Source organism: Bufo bufo, chromosome 3 (assembly GCF_905171765.1).
Source record: "Bufo bufo chromosome 3, aBufBuf1.1, whole genome shotgun sequence".
Classification (NCBI taxonomy): domain Eukaryota; kingdom Metazoa; phylum Chordata; class Amphibia; order Anura; family Bufonidae; genus Bufo; species Bufo bufo.
The window spans coordinates 101485399-101505347 of NC_053391.1; the positions used below are offsets into that span (position 1 = coordinate 101485399).

At 43.7% G+C, this 19949-nt stretch overlaps 1 protein-coding gene across 1 annotated transcript in view; it reads right to left on the reverse strand.

Moving 5' to 3' along the window:
• SEZ6 (seizure related 6 homolog) overlaps positions 1-19949 on the reverse strand; it is a 606195-nt gene that overhangs the window by 53457 nt on the left and 532789 nt on the right. Inside the window, exons 11-12 of the mRNA XM_040422120.1 lie at positions 17042-17238; positions 16209-16403 (exon numbers count right to left, since the gene is read on the reverse strand). Coding sequence (XP_040278054.1) covers positions 16209-16403; positions 17042-17238 — 392 coding nt within the window. The remainder of the gene's footprint in view (positions 1-16208; positions 16404-17041; positions 17239-19949) is intronic.

Sequence of the window (19949 nt, forward strand, 5' to 3'; positions counted from 1 at the left end):
CTTATATAAACCCTGCCCAAAAGTGTCTGGTCCTGTGCAGTGTTGGGTTGGGTTTAAATGCCCTGAATTTACCAACAATTATGTTAGTAGTATTTCTTTGTAAGTAATGAGTGCAATGACGGGGAGCGGCGATTGCGCTGCTCCCCGTCATTGTACCCCTAAGGTGCCGCGTTCATAGCTGATTGCGGCATCTGAAAGCAATGATACAGTGTAAAATAAAATCATACTTACCCTCATCCATTTGATTGCGAAGAGCTGGTTGCCGCCATCTTGATTGAAGATCTAGCGCAGCCAGCGTGGTGATGTCATACATCACCGTGCACGAGATTTCGCACGGGATCTTTAATCAAGATGGCGATGGCCAGCTCTTCGTGCTCAAACGGCTAAATCTGTAAATCTGTCAATGCCTGTTTTGAAAAGGAGCACATCATCAGGCTGCAATCGGGGAAGACTGGTGCTCCTATCTGATTAGTTCCCATTATGGGTTCAAGAATCCCTGGGAAAGGTCTTACTGCATTCTCATGATGTGACCTGATCCCATTCCTGGCCCTAAATATATAGCACTCACACAGAGATGCAATAGAGCTGTGTAATCACAGCCTAACTCAGTGTAATTAATAACAATTTTCAGATTAATCATGATTTATGATATTATAATTAGTGGGCAAAAGTATATAACGAGTATAATTTGATGCACAAAACTTTTGCCATTGATGTAATTAAGTGCCTTTGAAACAAAACACTTGGAGTAATTGTGGCTCCGCTGGACCAGGGCAGCGCTGCTTTGATGCAATTTTCTGCTACAGGAAAGCAGAGTAGTTTTAGCGGAGAGGAGTAAGTAGTGATGTAGCGGAGGGTTAGGTGGGTGGAAAGCATATTTTCAGTTTGAAGAGACCAATTAAAGCTCTCAGGCAGCCTAATTAGCCGGTAGATTTCTCTTTCATCCCAACTTCATTCAGGTCTTTTTTTTTTTTCTTCGCAGATGTGTTCATTAAAGAGGATTTTTAACTCTTCTTCCCTTCGCTTTTCCTTTCTCTTGAAATAAATTAGTAGTTCCTTTTCTCCCAGTGCTGCATTGGTATTTTCTACCATTGTGCTGGGTAAGACTGTGAACATCCTGACACGGGTCGCCGCGTTCATTCTGTGGGCGGATTCATCTTAGTAATCATGTTAAACTGGATTTAAATCAAAATATGTTTTCAATCAGTATCAATTCATGGCTGTATAATTGCCTCAGTCAGGTGCGGTGACAGGAGGAAATGAATCGTGCTGGCTGAGATATCAATCCATCACGGTTTCCAACACATTCATCGCATACATAAGCAGATCTGCGCAAAAGCCGAAAGCACAAATGGGGCTTGTGCGGTATGCCAGACCTTGCAGGGGAATTATGTGTGAGCATTAGGTGGGCCGAGGTAAATACAGTTCTGGTTACTCACCGTTATGTCGTCCCTGGGCAGGCTCGCATAAAAGTGATGAGGAGAACGACACAGGGATTCTCTGGGGCACACTCTGGTGTAAGGGACACTGGCCAGATGTGGGTTTGAGGTGCCCTTGGGGGTCTGTATTAATGTGCCAGTGGCAATGTCCCTTGTAGTCGTAACACCAGTACCTTTTGAATGGAGGTACAACCATTTACTATAGTGTTAATAGAGGGACTGAGTCTGAGGCAAACAGGATGAAACTCAAAGTGGAACTTTACTGAAGATGACTTCTAATAACAACACATCCAATGCATTAGAACAGTCTCTTGATACAATCCGGCATTAAGCACAATCTCCCATACATATGGGGAAAGGGAAATGCAAATCCTCAATGAAGTACAGGCTCTTGTAATACATAAGAAACTACTGCTCAGACTAGGCTGTAATAATGAAAGTCTTACACTGGTAACAACTCCGGCCTGATTCTAATCCTTGAATAAAAAGGTGCTTTTCTGAATCCTGAACTTCTATTCTAATGTTGTTCTGACAGTTGGCCTGACTGTCCTCAGTATTTGAACTGGAGATGTAGATGCTTCATGCTATCTCCTACACCTACTAAAAAGGTTCCTAATAAGTCCTCAGGTTATGACTATCTTGCTAATCCTTTGTCTTGCATAAACGTGATAATTCCTTAAATACTCGGCTGCATACAGTTTAGACATTGGTCACCCTGGAAGAGCGATCTATAGTAGTGGATTGCTCACCTCTAGGAAGAATACTTGCAGGCCTTAACCCTGGGCTGTGGAGCCGACATGGACAGAGCAGAGAGGCTAGGAAGGGGCCTCCCTCCAGATATTCAGCTACATTGCTCTTGCTTTCTTGAAGGCTCATGAGAGAACTGCTTTGAACTGAACTCTCACTTGGATTGACCTGAGCTCATCTGCACTGGTTTGGATTGACCTCAACCAGCCAACAACTGCCTAACTTAGGTCTGAGCTAAGCTATTTATACACCCTGACACTGCTCCATCTGGTGGAGAAAAAAGTGTAGTGCACCCTGACTTGGCCTGTGTAAAGGATATTTGCATATAGAATCACATTGTGATACAAAATGCAGGCATATTAAATGACATTAATACATAATTAAAATACGTTCGCGGGGCCCACGGTCACGTGAGTGGGACACTGCACTTATATAAAACGTGAGGACAAAGTGGGGTTATTTGACAGCCTCACAGTCCAAGTGTGAGAACAGAATGGACAAATAACACTGCACACGTGCGACACCGCATAGGCGGGTGTATGTCCACAACTGCAATCTTGCTTTACGAAGTCATAGGCACTGCATGTGCCACCACGTCGTGCCTGATATTGCACCATATTTCATGGTTCCATTCCATCTTCTGTGAGAAACATCTTCATAATACACTGTTCCACGAAGCAAGTTATGAGATTTTATAAATCAGATTATTTTTTTATTAATATAGCAGAAAAGGTCCTCATGCATGCAAACATATTTTTCATCCCTGTGCTATCCTAATTTTCTGTGTATAGCACACTGACCCATTGATTTCTATGGGATCATGCGCACAGGGCTGGCTCTAGGTTCACATGGGTCCTTGGGCGACAAATTCTCAGTGGGCCCTCTTGTTGCAGTTCCGGTATTTTCATTGTTCTCCTCCCATGTTAGAGCAGAACACCGAAAAACAAAACGCAGATGTGAACCTTACAGTAAATAGTCCCTGTAGTGCCCACAGTAGTGTCCCTATATGCCCACAGTAACGTCCCCCGACTGCCCCTATAGTGCCCACTGTAATGTTCCCCAACTGCCTCTAGCAACGTCTCTATAGTGCCCACTGTAACTTCCCGCAACTGCCCCTAGCAATGTTTTTCCCCCTGGTAATCTCCCTACGGTGCCCACATTTTCCCCCTATCTGCACTCACTGGTAACAGGGCTGGAACGGTCATTGTACTTCATGCCAGGGCCCCATCAGAACGCTCACCACGCATCGCGTCCGCTCATTCCGGCATCTGTCAGGCCCCAGTGCTGCCCTACTACTAGTAGTCACTAATCATGTGGGTGGGCGGAGCCTGACCGATGTTCCTCATACTCCGCTCACCCACTTCACTAGTAATTAGAGAGTACTAGTAGGGCAGCGCTGGAGCCTGATAGATGCCGGAATGAGCGGATTTGACGCTGCTGTTAGTGGGCACGGAGGCATATGCCGAAGTCACCACCATGATGTGATTGAGCATATTAGGGTATATGGTATACTGTTTTGTCCCCCTTTGCCTTGCTTTTTTACCGCCTTTTTTCCTTTTATTTCATCTGAGGCGAATCTTAATGGGAGGTTCTGATTAGTGCTTGGTTGCTTACCTGTTGCTGGGTACCTGTTTTCTGCCTATCACTGATTGGTCACTCAAGCTTCAGCGGCAGGAAATGTGACTATTTATACAGGTGTCTAGCGGGTCCGGAGCCTGTCCGTCCTTGAACACTGGAAGAAGAAGACGTTGTGTGAAGACTGTGGCAGTGGAGCTGCCAGAGGACCACATGACGGCCATTGAAAGGGTGTATCTCACCCAGAGGAGCCTGGGTGAGAACAGATAAGTCCCAGTGTGGTATGCCAGACCTTGCAGGCTCGCATAAGTGAAAAGGAGAATGGCACAAGGATTCTCTGGGGCACACTCTGGTGTAAGGGACACTGGCCAGATGTGGGTTTGAGGTGCCCTTGGTGGTCTGTATTAATGTGCCAGTGGCAATGTCCCTTGTAGTCGTGACGCCAGTACCTTTTGGATGGAGGTACAACCATTTACTATAGTGTTAATAGAGGAATGGAGTCTGAGGCAAACAGGGTGAAACTCCAAAAGGGCACTTTACTGATGATGACTCTTGATTACAATACATCCAGAGGCATTAGAACAGTCTCTTGATACAATCCGGCATTAAGCACAATCTCCCATGCATATGGGGAAAGGGAAATGCAAATCCTCAATGAAGTACAGGCTCTTGTAATACATAAGAAGACTACTGCTCAGACTAGGCTGGTAATAATGAAAGTCTTACACTGGTCACAACTCCGGCCTGATTCTAATCCTTGAATAAAAAGGTGCTTTTCTGAATCCTGAAACTTTTATTCCAATGTTGTTCTGACAGTTGGCCTGACTGTCCTCAGGCAGGGCCGATCCTACACGGGGTGCAGTGGGTGCCCCGCACCCCAGCGCTGTCACCCGAAAGGCGCCGAGCGAGCCGCCGGGACTTTTTTTTTTTTGACTTTTTATTTTATTTTATTTTATAATGCCCGCAGTGGCGTAGCTATAGGGGTCGCAGCGGTCGCAATTGCGACCGGGCCCCTTAGTCAGGGGGGCCCACAGGGCCCCCTCAAGCCAGGAGAACGCAGCCGCAGCTGAATAACTAAGATACAATTTACAGGGGGCGGAGCGGAGGCCGAGAGGAGAGGCCCTGTGTGACGCGCACTGTGCAGGGCAGCTGGGCAGGCGAAGTGAGGAGGAGGGGCCGGGGGAGCGGCTTCAATTGAGGTGCGACGCAGGACTTAGTCACGTACCTCACTGTGACCTCCTGCGTCGGATCTCGCGAGATGACGCGGCGCGGGAAGGCACAGTGAGTGAGGCATGATGACCGCCTGTACCAGGATGCCACAAGCTGTGAAGGAGAGAGAGGTAAGTATTAATTATTATTATTTTTTTATGTACCCTACGTTCTACCCTTATTGCAGAGGCACTGGGGGCACGAGAGGAGGACCACTGACAGTACTCAGTCAGTGGACATCATAGTATTAATAAGAGTGGAGACTGGAGAGACTACCATTATATTAATAATAAAGAGGGGGCTATTATATTAACAACGAGGGGGACATTATATTATTAATAAAGAGGGGGTCATTACATTAATAATAAAGAGGGGGCCACTACATTAATAACAAAGAGGGGGCCATTATATTAATAAAGAGGGGGCCACTACATTAATAACAAAGAGGGGGTCATTATATTAATAAAGAGGGGGCCATTATATTAATAACAAAGAGGGGGCCAATACATTATTATTAATATAATGGCCCCCTATTTATTATTAATATAATGTCCCCCTCTTTATTATTAATATAATGGCCCCCTCTTTATTATTAATGTAATGCCCCCTCTTTATTATTAATGTAATGGCCCCCTCTTTGTTATTAAAGAGGGGCCATTATATTAATAATAAAGTGGGGGCCATTACATTAATGATGAAGAGGGGGCCATTATAATATACAGGGGGAATAATATTATGAGGAATGGGGGACTACCTGTCTGGCTCTAGCACAGTATTGGGGGGCAGCAGGATGAGTTGTTGAGACCCCAGGAAGGAGAGGATGAGAGTAAAGTGAGGAACCTAAAAAATAATCTGTGAAACTCTGCAGAGACGAGAAGCGGCTGAAAGAAGGTGTCATGGCGGTCTTATCTCTGGATGAAGACGTTGAGAAAAGTGTACATCACAGGAGACGTCACTGGATGTAACAGGTATGGTGCGGCATTCTCCTGTAATAATATTACCCATGCACATATCTGTTTCTCGGTAGGGTAAGGGGTATATAGAATTTGACCCACACTGCCGCATCCGGCCCCAGACTTCAGGTAACACTGTGTTCTGAATTCTGGGGCCTAACTAAGGGGTATCAGGGGACATTATTATACAGGGGTAATATAACTTATATTACCCCTGTATAGTGTACCCTGATACCCCTTAGTTATATTACCCCCTGTATAATTTACCTGATACCCCTCAGTTATATTACCCCTGTATAATGTCCCCCATAACAGTGTGTGTTATCCACAGATCTCCCATAACAATGTGTCATCCACAGATCCCCCAAATTATTTTAAAAACCTGCTGTTTCTCTAGATGACCTTATGTTTATGGTAGTGGTAATAGAGTCTCAATGGTCTATAAAAGCAGCTACACTATTTTTACAGACCTTTGAGACTCTATTAACACTACTATTAACTATTAACATAAGGTCATCTAGACTAGAAAAAGCAGGTTTTTAAAATTCTTATTTTTCCCATTTAGGTGTTAGAGCAATCTAATTAAAGTTATGTTTTAACACCTAAAGAGAAAGAAAAAATAAATAAAAACCTACGGTTTCTCTAGATGACCTTATGTTGATAGTAGTGTTAATAGAGCTTCAATGCTTTGTAAAAATAGTGTAGCTGCTTTTATAGACCCTTCAGACTCTATTACCACTACATTGTAAAGGGGAGGAGTTAGTAAGATAACCACGCCCATGTGGGGGCGCCAGAAATATTTCTGCACCCAGGCGCCTGTGACCCTAGGATCGGCCCTGTCCTCAGGATTTAACCTGGAGATGTAGATGCTTCAAGCTATCTCCTACACCTATTACAAAGGTGCTTAATAAGTCCTCAGGTTATGACTATCTTGCTAATCCTTTGTCTAGCATAAACGTGATAATTCCTTATATACTCGGCTGCATACAGTTTAGACATTGGTCACTCTGGAAGAGCGATCTATAGGAGTGGATTGCTCACCTCTAGGAAGAATACTTGCAGGCCTTAACCCTGGGCTGTGGAGCCGACAGGGACAGAGTAGAGAGGCTAGGAAGGGGCCTCCCTCCAGATATTCAGCTACATTGCTGTTGCTTTCTTGAAGGCTCATGAGAGAACTGCATTCAACTTAACTCTCACTTGGATCGACCTGAGCTCATCTGCACTGGTTTGGATTTACCTCAACCAGGAACTGAACTGCTCTGCACAGCACACAACTGCACAGGACTGCACACACGGCACATGACTGCACAGCCTAACTTAGGTCTAAGCTAAGCTATTTATACACACTGATATTGCTCCATCCTGTGGAGAATCGAGTGTAGTGCACCCTGACTAGGCCTGTATAAAGGATACTTGCATGTAAAATCACATTGTGACATGGAGAATATGACAGGAGATAAAATACAAAATACAGGCATATCACATTACATTAATACATGATAAAAACACGTTTGCGGGGCCCACGGTTACTTGAGTGGGACACTGCACCAGCAAAGCATGGAAAGGGGGTGTTGTTTGCACCAGGAGTGTGTCACCAAGGGGCCCGGCCTTGGTGGAGTAAAGGCCCTAGATATAGGTGGCCACTAAGCTAGTTGGTGGACACCAAGCTACTTAGCTTAGGGCTCTTTCACACTTGCGTTCTTGTCTTCCGGCATAGAGTTCCGTCGTCGGGGCTCTATGCCGGAAGAATCCTGATCAGGATTATCCTAATGCATTCTGAATGGAGAGAAATCCGTTCAGGATGCATCAGGATGTCTTCAGTTCCGGAACGGAACGTTTTTTGGCCGGAGAAAATACCGCAGCATGCTGCACTTTTTGCTCCGGCCAAAAATCCCGAACACTTGCCGCAAGGCCGGATCCGGAATTAATGCCCATTGAAAGGCATTGATCCGGATCCGGCCTTAAGCTAAACGTCGTTTCGGCGCATTGCCGGAGCCGACATTTAGCTTTTTCAGAGTGGTTACCATGGCTGCCGGGACGCTAAAGTCCTGGCAGCCATGGTAAAGTGTAGCGGGGAGCGGGGGAGCAGTATACTTACCGTCCGTGCGGCTCCCCGGGCGCTCCAGAGTGACGTCAGGGCGCCCCAAGCGCATGGATCATGTGATCGCATGGATCACGTCATCCATGCGCATGGGGCGCTCTGACGTCATTCTGGAGCGCCCCGGGAGCCGCACGGACGGTAAGTATACTGCTCCCTCGCTCCCACTTTGGCAACCAGGACTTTAATAGCGTCCTGGGTGCCATAGTAACACTGAACGCATTTGGAAGACGGTTCCGTCTTCAAATGCTTTCAGTACACTTGCGTTTTTCCGGATCCGGAGTGTAATTCCGGCAAGTGGAGTACACGCCGGATCCGGACAACGCAAGTGTGAAAGAGGCCTTAGTCCAGCAGCTAGTCCAGGGCGGGCTTTTACTGGGAATAGGCAATGTGTTGGGTGGGTGCCTGTTCCCCATGCTCCACTCCGGGATTTAAGAATATGCCCATGTCCAGGGATGCTATTTAATCCTGTTGCTGGACTTGGGTGGGGCTTTCAGTCTGAGGAAGGAGCAGGCTGTGCTAAAGCCTGTGGGAGCTTAATGGCACTCTTTCCCCTTCCTTCCCTATCTATAATGAACGCGTCAGTGTTGTTCGCTGTCTCCTCTGCTTTACATTTTGGTTATAGAGTACTGGAGGTGTGGCTGCCTCCTCAGTCATGCACTCCTGACCACCCTGTCTGCCCTATAGGCTGATTTTAATTAGTGTTAGTACATAGTCAGGCCTGCTCCCGCTCACTTACTGAAGCCATGGCACCAGGAGTGAGATAGTTTGTGGACTCTCACTACAGTCCTTGGTAGCCATTTGGCGCCGGTGGTGTTGTGGAGTGGGCCTGCTGTGTAACCTACACTCCCTGAAGTGTATGGTAGCCGTCATGGCACCTAACAGGTAGGATTTAATGTAGGAATGTGGAACCTACACTCCCTGAAGTGTATGGTAGCCGTCATGGCACCTAACAGGTAGAATTTAGCGTAGGAACCCGTCTAACAGAGATCGCCTTGACGCTCGGCAGACGGGCTCAAATAATTTTGTACAAAACGATTTGCCAAGTATCTCGCACTTATAGTGTAGCACTTGTTATTATTATGCAATTTTGTACTCTATATTGCAGTTAATTGTCGCATTGCATGTTTTTGTCTTTCAATTTTGGTTATGGAGCACCTTATGTCTTCCATACGCGCCAACCCGGACATCTCGGGAATAAAGATCGGAGAATGTGAATACAAATGTGCGGCTTTTGCAGATCTCTTGCTCTATACAGGGAGTGCAGAATTATTAGGCAAGTTGTATTTTTGAGGATTAATTTTATTATTGAACAACAACCATGTTCTCAATGAACCCAAAAAACTCATTAATATCAAAGCTGAATATTTTTGGAAGTAGTTTTTAGTTTGTTTTTAGTTTTAGCTATTTTAGGGGGATATCTGTGTGTGCAGGTGACTATTACTGTGCATAATTATTAGGCAACTTAACAAAAAACAAATATATACCCATTTCAATTATTTATTTTTACCAGTGAAACCAATATAACATCTCAACATTCACAAATATACATTTCTGACACTCAAAAACAAAACAAAAACAAATCAGTGACCAATATAGCCACCTTTCTTTGCAAGGACACTCAAAAGCCTGCCATCCATGGATTCTGTCAGTGTTTTGATCTGTTCACCATCAACATTGCGTGCAGCAGCAACCACAGCCTCCCAGACACTGTTCAGAGAGGTGTACTGTTTTCCCTCCTTGTAAATCTCACATTTGATGATGGACCACAGGTTCTCAATGGGGTTCAGATCAGGTGAACAAGGAGGCCATGTCATTAGATTTTCTTCTTTTATACCCTTTCTTGCCAGCCACGCTGTGGAGTACTTGGATGCGTGTGATGGAGCATTGTCCTGCATGAAAATCATGTTTTTCTTGAAGGATGCAGACTTCTTCATGTACCACTGCTTGAAGAAGGTGTCTTCCAGAAACTGGCAGTAGGACTGGGAGTTGAGCTTGACTCCATCCTCAACCCGAAAAGGCCCCACAAGCTCATCTTTGATGATACCAGCCCAAACCAGTACTCCACCTCCACCTTGCTGGCGTCTGAGTCGGACTGGAGCTCTCTGCCCTTTACCAATCCAGCCACGGGCCCATCCATCTGGCCCATCAAGACTCACTCTCATTTCATCAGTCCATAAAACCTTAGAAAAATCAGTCTTGAGATATTTCTTGGCCCAGTCTTGACGTTTCAGCTTGTGTGTCTTGTTCAGTGGTGGTCGTCTTTCAGCCTTTCTTACCTTGGCCATGTCTCTGAGTATTGCACACCTTGTGCTTTTGGGCACTCCAGTGATGTTGCAGCTCTGAAATATGGCCAAACTGGTGGCAAGTGGCATCTTGGCAGCTGCACGCTTGACTTTTCTCAGTTCATGGGCAGTTATTTTGCGCCTTGGTTTTTCCACACGCTTCTTGCGACCCTGTTGAATATTTTGAATGAAACGCTTGATTGTTCGATGATCACGCTTCAGAAGCTTTGCAATTTTAAGAGTGCTGCATCCCTCTGCAAGATATCTCACTATTTTTGACTTTTCTGAGCCTGTCAAGTCCTTCTTTTGACCCATTTTGCCAAAGGAAAGGAAGTTGCCTAATAATTATGCACACCTAATATAGGGTGTTGATGTCATTAGACCACACCCCTTCTCATTACAGAGATGCACATCACCTAATATGCTTAATTGGTAGTAGGCTTTCGAGCCTATACAGCTTGGAGTAAGACAACATGCATAAAGAGGATGATGTGGTCAAAATACTCATTTGCCTAATAATTCTGCACGCAGTGTATAACTAATCCTTACATTTCTCTGCCGTCTTTGCTTGGTGAGATCTCCCGTTTTGGTGACTGGACCATCTTCAAAATTAACTTGCCCAAGTTGGAGGCCTTGGATGTCTCCTTATCCAGTGCACTGGTCTTTTCCCTTAAAACTTCCTTTCCCTTTTCCTGGCCATCAAATGGAATAACATATCTAGGTATAAAAATCACCGCTGAGCTGACGTGGCTTTTTAGACTAAACCTCACCCCTCTCCTTCAACAATTTCAGAAGGATCTTGAAGCCTGGCGCCGAAGGGATTTCTCCTGGTTTGGTAGGATTAGCATCCTGAAAATGACTATGCTACCAAAACTACTCTATCTCCTGCAGACCATCCCCCACCGTATTCAGTCCATATTCTGGTCTCACATACGCCGATGCTTCACACAATTTGTGTGGTCACCCGGTAAGCCACAAATCAAATGGGGAATACTGACCCGTTCTAAGGAGACAGGGGGAGTGGGTCTTCCAGATTGTCGACTATACTACCACGCTACTGTCTATGCCCGGCTTTTAGACATGATCCGCACTGACACATCCAAGTCCTGGGTTCACATTGCACGTGACTTCTCCTCCTGCTCTATAACATCCCTACCATTGCTAATAGGCTCCCCACGTCATACTCTTTCTTTTTTTTTCTTTTTTTTATTAAACATTTTATTTATTTTGGCACAAAACAAAATGTGTATCACAGTACATTCTTATCAGGAATGAACACTATTAAAAGTATTACAGTGTTAACATGGCATCCATATAGCCAATTGGCAGCACAAAATATTGTATAATAATTTACCATTCTAGACCCACTAAAGTTATTTTCCTTTACAGCCCATCATACCTTTGCAACATTAGCATCCATAAGTTGCCACACCTCACTAATTGACCCTAAAGGTCCTCTGGTTCCAATAACGGATCATCCTTGCTTCCCTCCGGGACGCTCGTCTCAGCCCTTTCTCCAGGGTTCGAGGATCAGCCCAATCAGATTTTGCCATGTCCTCTCAGGATCCTCATTGAAACCTCTACCTCAACTACTTGGGACTCCCACCCCATCAACCCGCAACTCCTTTGAATATTTACAACTAAAGCACTTCCACTCCTCCATCTGTAAGACCCACACACTGACTCGAAACCTTACATCATTCGAGCAGATGTGCATCTCTCCCTCAGCGGTTTTTAGAAACATATCAACTATATACAAGCTGCTCATAAATTAACGCTCCTCGTACCCTCCTCCATTCTGTCAGGCCTGGGAACAGGACTTAGGTACTCACCTCACCCCATCCCAATGGAATAGAAGTTTTCTTCTATCTCACAAAGCACTAATCTCTACCAAGGCTCAAGAAACGAGCTACAAAATTCTATCCAGATGGTACAGAGTACCTGCGTTGCTCCATAAATGGTTCCCCACAGTGTCAGATCGCTGCTGGAGATGCCAAACAGAGGAAGGTATGATGATCCATATCTGGTGGCATTATACTATTTTACGTCCATTTTAGAACTCCGTACATAGGGTAATCAGAGAGGTAACGGGCATCCCCATCCGGAATACCCCTGAAGCTCTTTTATTGCTTATGACCTGAACATCCCTGCCTACAAGAACTCACTTCTGGAATATATGATCTAGGCAGCAAAAGCAGTAATACCACGACATTGGAAATCCAGCTCTCTTCCTTCAGTGGAGGAATGGTTTGAGGAGATTGCCCTACACCAGAGAATAGAGGATCTCATTAGCGTGACACCCTTGGACGCCTCACGATACCTGAAAACTTTGGGTCCTTGGGACACTTTCCGTTCCTCAGAAACTTTCCGGAACATACAAGTGTAAACTCTACATATCTAGCTATGGATACCCTCCTAACCTTCCCCCTCCCCCCTCCCTCTGTCTAATGCCCTGTCTTATGTGTCTTTTCTTAAGTGTTTGATTTTGTACTACTTTAATGTTTGTTTCCACGCGGTTGCGTGGCTTACTATGTTGAACACTCTATGCTTCACGTGCACGCTCTTAATGCATGACTACATATTTGTATCAGATGATGCGGAAATGAAAATGTTATACTTAAAACTTTAATAAGACATTAAATGAGATATTAATCTCTTTTAGGTACAAAGCAGTGGATCGTATGGATTCTGGGTCATTCTTTTGTCTTTTGGGCTGAAAGAAGGGATGCGGAGCGTTTTTATTCTCAGAATTCGTTGATTGGTTTGTTATTCATTTCAGTTTTCTGGTTAGGATTTAGAGGCATAAAATGGAATCGGATCATTCCGATTTTAAGAGGAGAGTAGCAGTCTTTACCCCAGCCTGATGTCTTGATCATTCATACTGGGGAGAATGATTTGGGGAAAGTTAGAAGTGTAGAATTTTTAAATCAGATGAAAGCAGATTTGAGCTTTATAAAGTCATTATTACCTAACGTTACTTTGATTTTTTTAGAAATAATTCCACGTACCGTCTGGAAAAGTGATCAATTTGGTTTCATTAATAAAATTAGGAAAAGAGTTAATAGGAGTATAGAAAAATACCTTCCAAGTTTAGATGGTTGGAGCTTCAGACATACGGAGTTGGAAGACTTTGTGTTAGGGTTATATCGGGACGACTTAGTTCATTTGTCAGATATATGCCTGGATATTTTCAATGTTGGTTGCAGAAAATGATAGAAAAGGCTAATACCCGCATGTCTGGTGGGTTAGTCACCCATCTTTGCTGGGGGGACATTATTGAAGTACTGGTTTTAATGGCTATTTATTAATTTTATTAATTCATTATTTATTTTTTATTCGGTATGTAAATTAACCCTTAATAAAGGACCACGGCCATAATTTCACCATAGAATGTTTGTGTCGTTATTTATTACAATGTTTTAGGTTAATTATTAGGTGATATTGCTCATATGACACCATGTTAGTGGGCACGGAGACATATGTCGAAGTCACAACCATGGTGTGATTGAGCATATTAGGGTATATGGTATACTGTTTTGTCCCCCTTTGCCTTGCTTTTTTCCCACCTTTTTTCCCTTTATTTCATGTATTTCTACACTCATCTGAGGTGAATCTTAATGGGAGGTTCTGATTGGTGCTTGGTTGCTTACCTGTTGCTGGGTACCTGGTTTCTGCCCATCAGTGATTGGTCATTCAAGTTTCAGCGGCGGGAAATTTGACTATTTATACAGGTGTCCAGCAAGTCCGGAGCCTGTCCGTCCTTGAACACTGGAAGAAGAAGACGTCGCCTGCCCACCCTCTCCAGTTTAAAGTCACGGTCCTGAGTTAGAGGGGGTTAGTTATCCAGCTTTGCTGGGGGGACATTATTGAAGTACTGGTTTTAATGGTTATTTATTAATTTTATTCATTAATTATTTTATTTTTTTCGGTATGTAAATTAACCCTTAATAAAGGACCGCGTCCATTATTTCACCATAGAATGTTTGTGTCGTTATTTATTACAATGTTTTAGATTCATTATTAGGTGATATTGCTCATATGACACCATGTGGTGAGCGCTCTGATGCATGAAGTAAAATCACAGTTCAGGGCCCGTTGCCAGTGAGCACAGACATAAACATAGCCTCCAGCCCAGCCAGTCACCCCCTGACGGCAGTAGAGCCAGAACTACCCTGATGGCGGCCCTGGCCATTGGTTATAACATTCCGGGCCCTGGTAAAAACATCCGGGGCTCAAGCCATGAATGTTTTGACCTGGCGACGCCTCTGGAGTAAGGAGACGTAGTTGGCCTGGCTCTTGCCCGGGTATGCCGGGTGCTAATTCCGTGCGCACATCTATATTTTTTGTGGATCCGCGTGGCGGAAATGATAAAAACATTGCCTGTTCTGGTCAGAAGTACAGTAGAGCCCTTAGAATTGGGTGCTGTATTATAGTTCACAGCAGATATTCAATGGATGGTGCTGTGCTTGGTTAGCTAGGAGGAGGCCACAGTGTTGGAGCACTGCGGCCTGCTGAAACAGGTTACACCCGTCGACCTTGCCAATCTGATATTAATGACCTATTCTGAGGATAGGTCATCAATATTATACACCCAATAAACCCCTTTGAAGGTTGTAAAGGACCTCAATACAGCCACTTATTTGAGGCCTCACGCCAAAGTTTAAATTAAAGGGGTTGTCTCATCTGAGACAATGGGGGCATATCGCTAGGATATGCCGCCATTGTCTGATAGGTGGAGTCCCACCACTGCGACCCACACCTTTATCGAGAATGGAGCTGGAAAAGTGGTAGCTGGAGGACTCTGGTCCAGCCACCACCAAGCGCTCTCCACAGTGAATGGAAGCGCACTTCGCATATCTGGCCACCACTCCCATTTACTTCTATGGGCCCGACGGAAATAGCAGAGCCAGCGCTTGGCTATTCTTGGCGGCCCCATAGAAATGAATGAAGGGCAGCTGCGCATGCACAGTGCGTTCTTCATCACTTTCGGGGCTCTGTTTAGGAGATGGGTGCGGGTCTCAGCGGTATCCTAGCAATATGCCCCCATTGTCTTAGATGAGAAAACCCCTTTAATAAACTCAATTTAAAGATGCATTACATATAAATATTAATAAGTAAAAAATAAAAGCAAAGGCCCAGCAACTAGTTAATATGTAAGTCTTGTAGATCATTGAACAAAGGACTCTTCTGTGAAGTATACCTGTCATGCCAAAGAGATCAATAAAATATGGGTACAATACACCCGTCTGAATGATGCCAATGCCAAACAATTTTAAAGACATCCAGCAAAAATAAACTTCCTCCCTTCATGCGTTCATTCGGCAGGAGAGTAATAACATTTGAGCTTTGCTTGCCTGGTTACCGTATTTCTGCTACAGATTTTCAGATTGCCTTTGAATATGGATTTATCCCCATATCTGAGCAGAAATCGCGCCAAGAATGAACATGCTTTTTCTTTTTTTTTTACTGCAACAAGGATTCCAAATCTTCTCATGGAAAAATTCCAATTTTAATTTTAGGAATGTGACCATACCCTAAGCGAAGCAGGCTGCCTCCAAGAGAGAGACTGGTCTGATATTGAATATACAGTATTTTTCATATTCGCAGACCCACACTTTCGATTGCAATATGAGACAGCTCTGCGTGAAAATGTTAGCATTTTTTAGTTTCTCATGTATTACAAAAAAGAGTAATAGTCCAGTTTTTAGTACTATTCACATTGAGACCAGGCATTTGTGATGTTCTAGTGTTGAGATTTTCAGTTTTTTTTCCAGCTGAGATTTTTCTTTCAAGATAAAGGACACTGTTCATAAATAATATAGGATACAGGTGATTATGGAGGTGATGAATGGGTGATTATGGCGGTCTAGCCACGGAGCAATATATTAGTGTTCCCTCTTACCCCTTTCACATGACGGAAGGTCTCCGCTCCATGTAAGGTCCCACTGACACATGAGAAGCTCAGCTCCTGCAATCTCATACCCTGGATAACACTGATAGGTTACGACAGTGCCATGGACAAGCTCAGACTGCGATGTGGTCTTCCATCCGTTGGGAATTTCTGGTAATTCTGGACATGTATCGTTCCTTGCTACTTCTGCAAACAGTAAGATCACAGAAATGATCAGAACTTCTTTTTCTACATTTGGTGTTAAGGAAATAAATAGAGTTGAGCGAATTGAATCCAATGAAGTGGAAATCGATCCAAATTTCAGGATAAATTTGATTCACCGTGTAGCCGAATTTACTCGTGCTTCAAGGTAGCGAATCGATTTAACCTGGAATCATATATACCTCCTCCATTTGCTTGCGATGAGCTGGCAGCCGCCATCGTGATTGAAGATCTCGGACGAAATCCCGTGTGTGGTGATCTGCTGGCCAGATCTTCAAGCAAGATGGCGGCGGCCGACCCACCACGAGCAAATGGAGGTGGTAAGTATGATTTAAAAAAAAAATTCTGTTAATTTTGCACCGTTTTTACTCTCAGATGCCGCGATTATGTATGAACACATCATCTGAGGGGTACAATGATGGGGAGCGTGTCATTGCACCCGCTACTTTGTCACAAAGTGAATTTTTGGGAAAAATTCAGCGAAGCAGCCGAATTGAATTTTCCAAAACTTCGCTTATCTCTAGAAATAAAGCTAGCGTTATCATTTTCTCAATCAAATTAACCAAACTGGTCACTGATTATGCACTATGTCCCATCCAAACAAGTCATACCAAGTCACTCACCAAAAAAATTAATGATGAAACCTTGCTGGTAGCCAAAGACATTACTGCCGGGATCTGTCTGGAACTGGATGATGACATCAGCCATTGATGTATAGATTTTGAAGCGATTGTGGGTCCCCGTGTATCGACCCAGGACACGGGCTGTCAAGTCATCACCATCATAAAAAGTGAGAACGTCACTCTTGCCAACATTCAGGCTATGGGGGAATCAGGAAACAAACATCTAAATTATCAATAATCAATACACAAGAACTTACAGTAAAGGCTATGTACACCGCCGGGGGCAATTTGTTTATGACTGCATTTTACTCATTTTGGGCTAAAAATCATTTCTTCAATTGGTCTTTATTAATATATAGTTTATTATATAGTAATAATAAAAATATTCAGCTGTTCTGTCACAAAAGATTAGCGGTTTGTCTTACTGTGTGAATTATACTTTCACTTTAAACCTTATCTCTAAATTAGTAAAAGGTAAGCCATATTCTCATCAGTAAGATAAGAATTGAGCTATAATGAGTGTTTATAAGGTCAGAGATAAGTAGCCGTCAGCTGAGCTGCCTGATAGAACACAGTAAAAATTTAGAGACTGCTACCAGAAATTCTCAATGCTGCACAGAGAAAGGGGATTAAAATTTTGTATAAAGACCAGCTGAAAATGTATTTTTTAGGTCAAAATGAGTACAATGCAATAATAATAATAAAAAATGCCTGAAAAGGTGTACATAGCCTTTAAAGGGTGTTTCCAGGAGTAAAATATTGATAACCTGTCCTCAGAGTAAGGGCCCATTCACACGACCGTATGTACGGATCCGTAGCAGTTCTGCAATTTTGCGGAAGGTCTGCAGATCCATTCATTTCTATCGGCGCTGAAAAGATGCGGACAGCACACTGTGTGCCGTCCGCATCCGTTATTCCATACCGCGGCTCCGCAGAAAAGATAGAACATGTCCTATTCTTATCCGCAATCGCGGACAAGAATAGGCATTTTCTATTATGGTTGCGGACATGTGCGGTCCGCAAATTGCGGAACACACATGGCCGGTGTCCGTGTTTTGCGGATCCGCAAATTGCGGATCCGCAAAGCCATACGGTCGTGTGAATGGGCCCTTAGTCATCAATATCTGATCGATGGGGGTCCAAATCCTGTCACCCACAGCGATCAACGGTTTAAAGAGGCTGCGGCGCACTAGTTACTGCCTCTACCTAGGCCACTAATGTCATACTCATTGGTCACATCCCAAGTGAATGGGCTTGGGCTGCAATACCAGCCAATATTCAGTGTACGGCGCTGTGCTTGGTATGCCTTGAGGAGGCCACAGCACTCATTTAAAAGCTGCATCCTTTCCAAAGAGCTGAAAAGCTGGGGTGCCAGGGGTCGGACCCCCACCTATCTGATATTGATGAGCTATATATTTTATCAATATTGTACTCCATAATCCCCTTTAATAAATACACCATTGCAAAATGTGAACTGAAATGTTAAAGTTACGCGGTGAACTAAAAGGCTTTCCATAAATGTTACAGCCATTGTCCTCTTTTCAGCTAACATCCTCACTGTTTTTAAAATCTCTGCTTGCTGACACAGCTCTTATAACTGTACTGTGAAGGATTAAACTAAGATTTTATTTTATGGTGTATAGATAACTAGTTATAGTTGTACAAATAGCAAGTAAATGTGACATTGATTAATGCAAAATTCTTCAGCAGGGCTATATTATTAAAAGGTTTGTCCCATGAAAAAGTTTCTGCAGCTTTCAAACCAGCATCTGGATCTGAATAAGGGTTATTAGATGACATAAAATGTAATCTGCAGGCAGCATGTTATAGAGAGGGAAGAGCTGAGCAGATTCATGTACAGTTTTGTGGGAAAAGATTCAGTAAAACTTGTAATTTATAGATTTATCTCTCTGTAATTTCTGAATTCAGTTGTAAATAAGGGAGGTGATATCAGTGATTGATAGCACTCTCTGTGTAACTGTGTATACATAGATAGCTGTCAGTCACTGATAATTGTACACTGGAAGGTATTATCAGTGATTGATAGCATTGTCTATGTAAGTGTGTATACAGACATAGTTGTCAGCCCCTAATAGCTGTACACAGGGGAGGTGTTATCAGTGATTGATTGTATTCTCTGTGTAAATGTGTTTACAGACAGCTGTCCCGTCACTGATAGTTGTACACGGGGGAGGTGATATCAATGATTGATAGCATTCTCTGTGTTAGTGTGTATACAGAGATAACTGTCAGTCAGTGATAGCTGTACATGGGGATGTGTTATTAGTGATTGATCACATTCTCTGTATTATTGTGTATACAGAGATAGCTGTCAGTCACGGATAGCTGTACATGGGGAGGTGTTATCAGTGATTGATAGTATTCTCTATGTAAGTGTGTATACATAGATAGCTGTCAGTCACTGATAGCTGTACACAGGGGGAGTTGTTATCAGTGATTGGTAACATTCTCTGTGCAAGTTTGTATACAGAAATAGCTGTCAGCCACTGATAGCTGTATACAGGGAGGTCTTATCAGTGATTGATACAGTTCTCTGTGTCACTGCTGCAAGTTGTACACCGTGAAGGTGTTTTAAGTAATTGATAGCATTCCCTGTGCAAGTGTGTATACAGAGATAGCTGGGATTATGTGTTGCAAATTGTTATGCTAACCAGATAGTGCGGCCCCTACAGATGCAAGTACTTTTTTTTTCAAAAATACCCCTCCATTCCGCTGCTGTTTTTGGTTCTTGATATGTTAATTTAGACCATAGGTACAGGGAGGAGGAGACATTTGGTTTTCTCAATGGGCGTCTCCTCCTCTCTGGCTGTGATGCCGTGCAATCACAGTGGACCGCATCACAGCCAGGGAGAAAAAACAGCTCACCTTCTGGCTGTGATATGGTCCT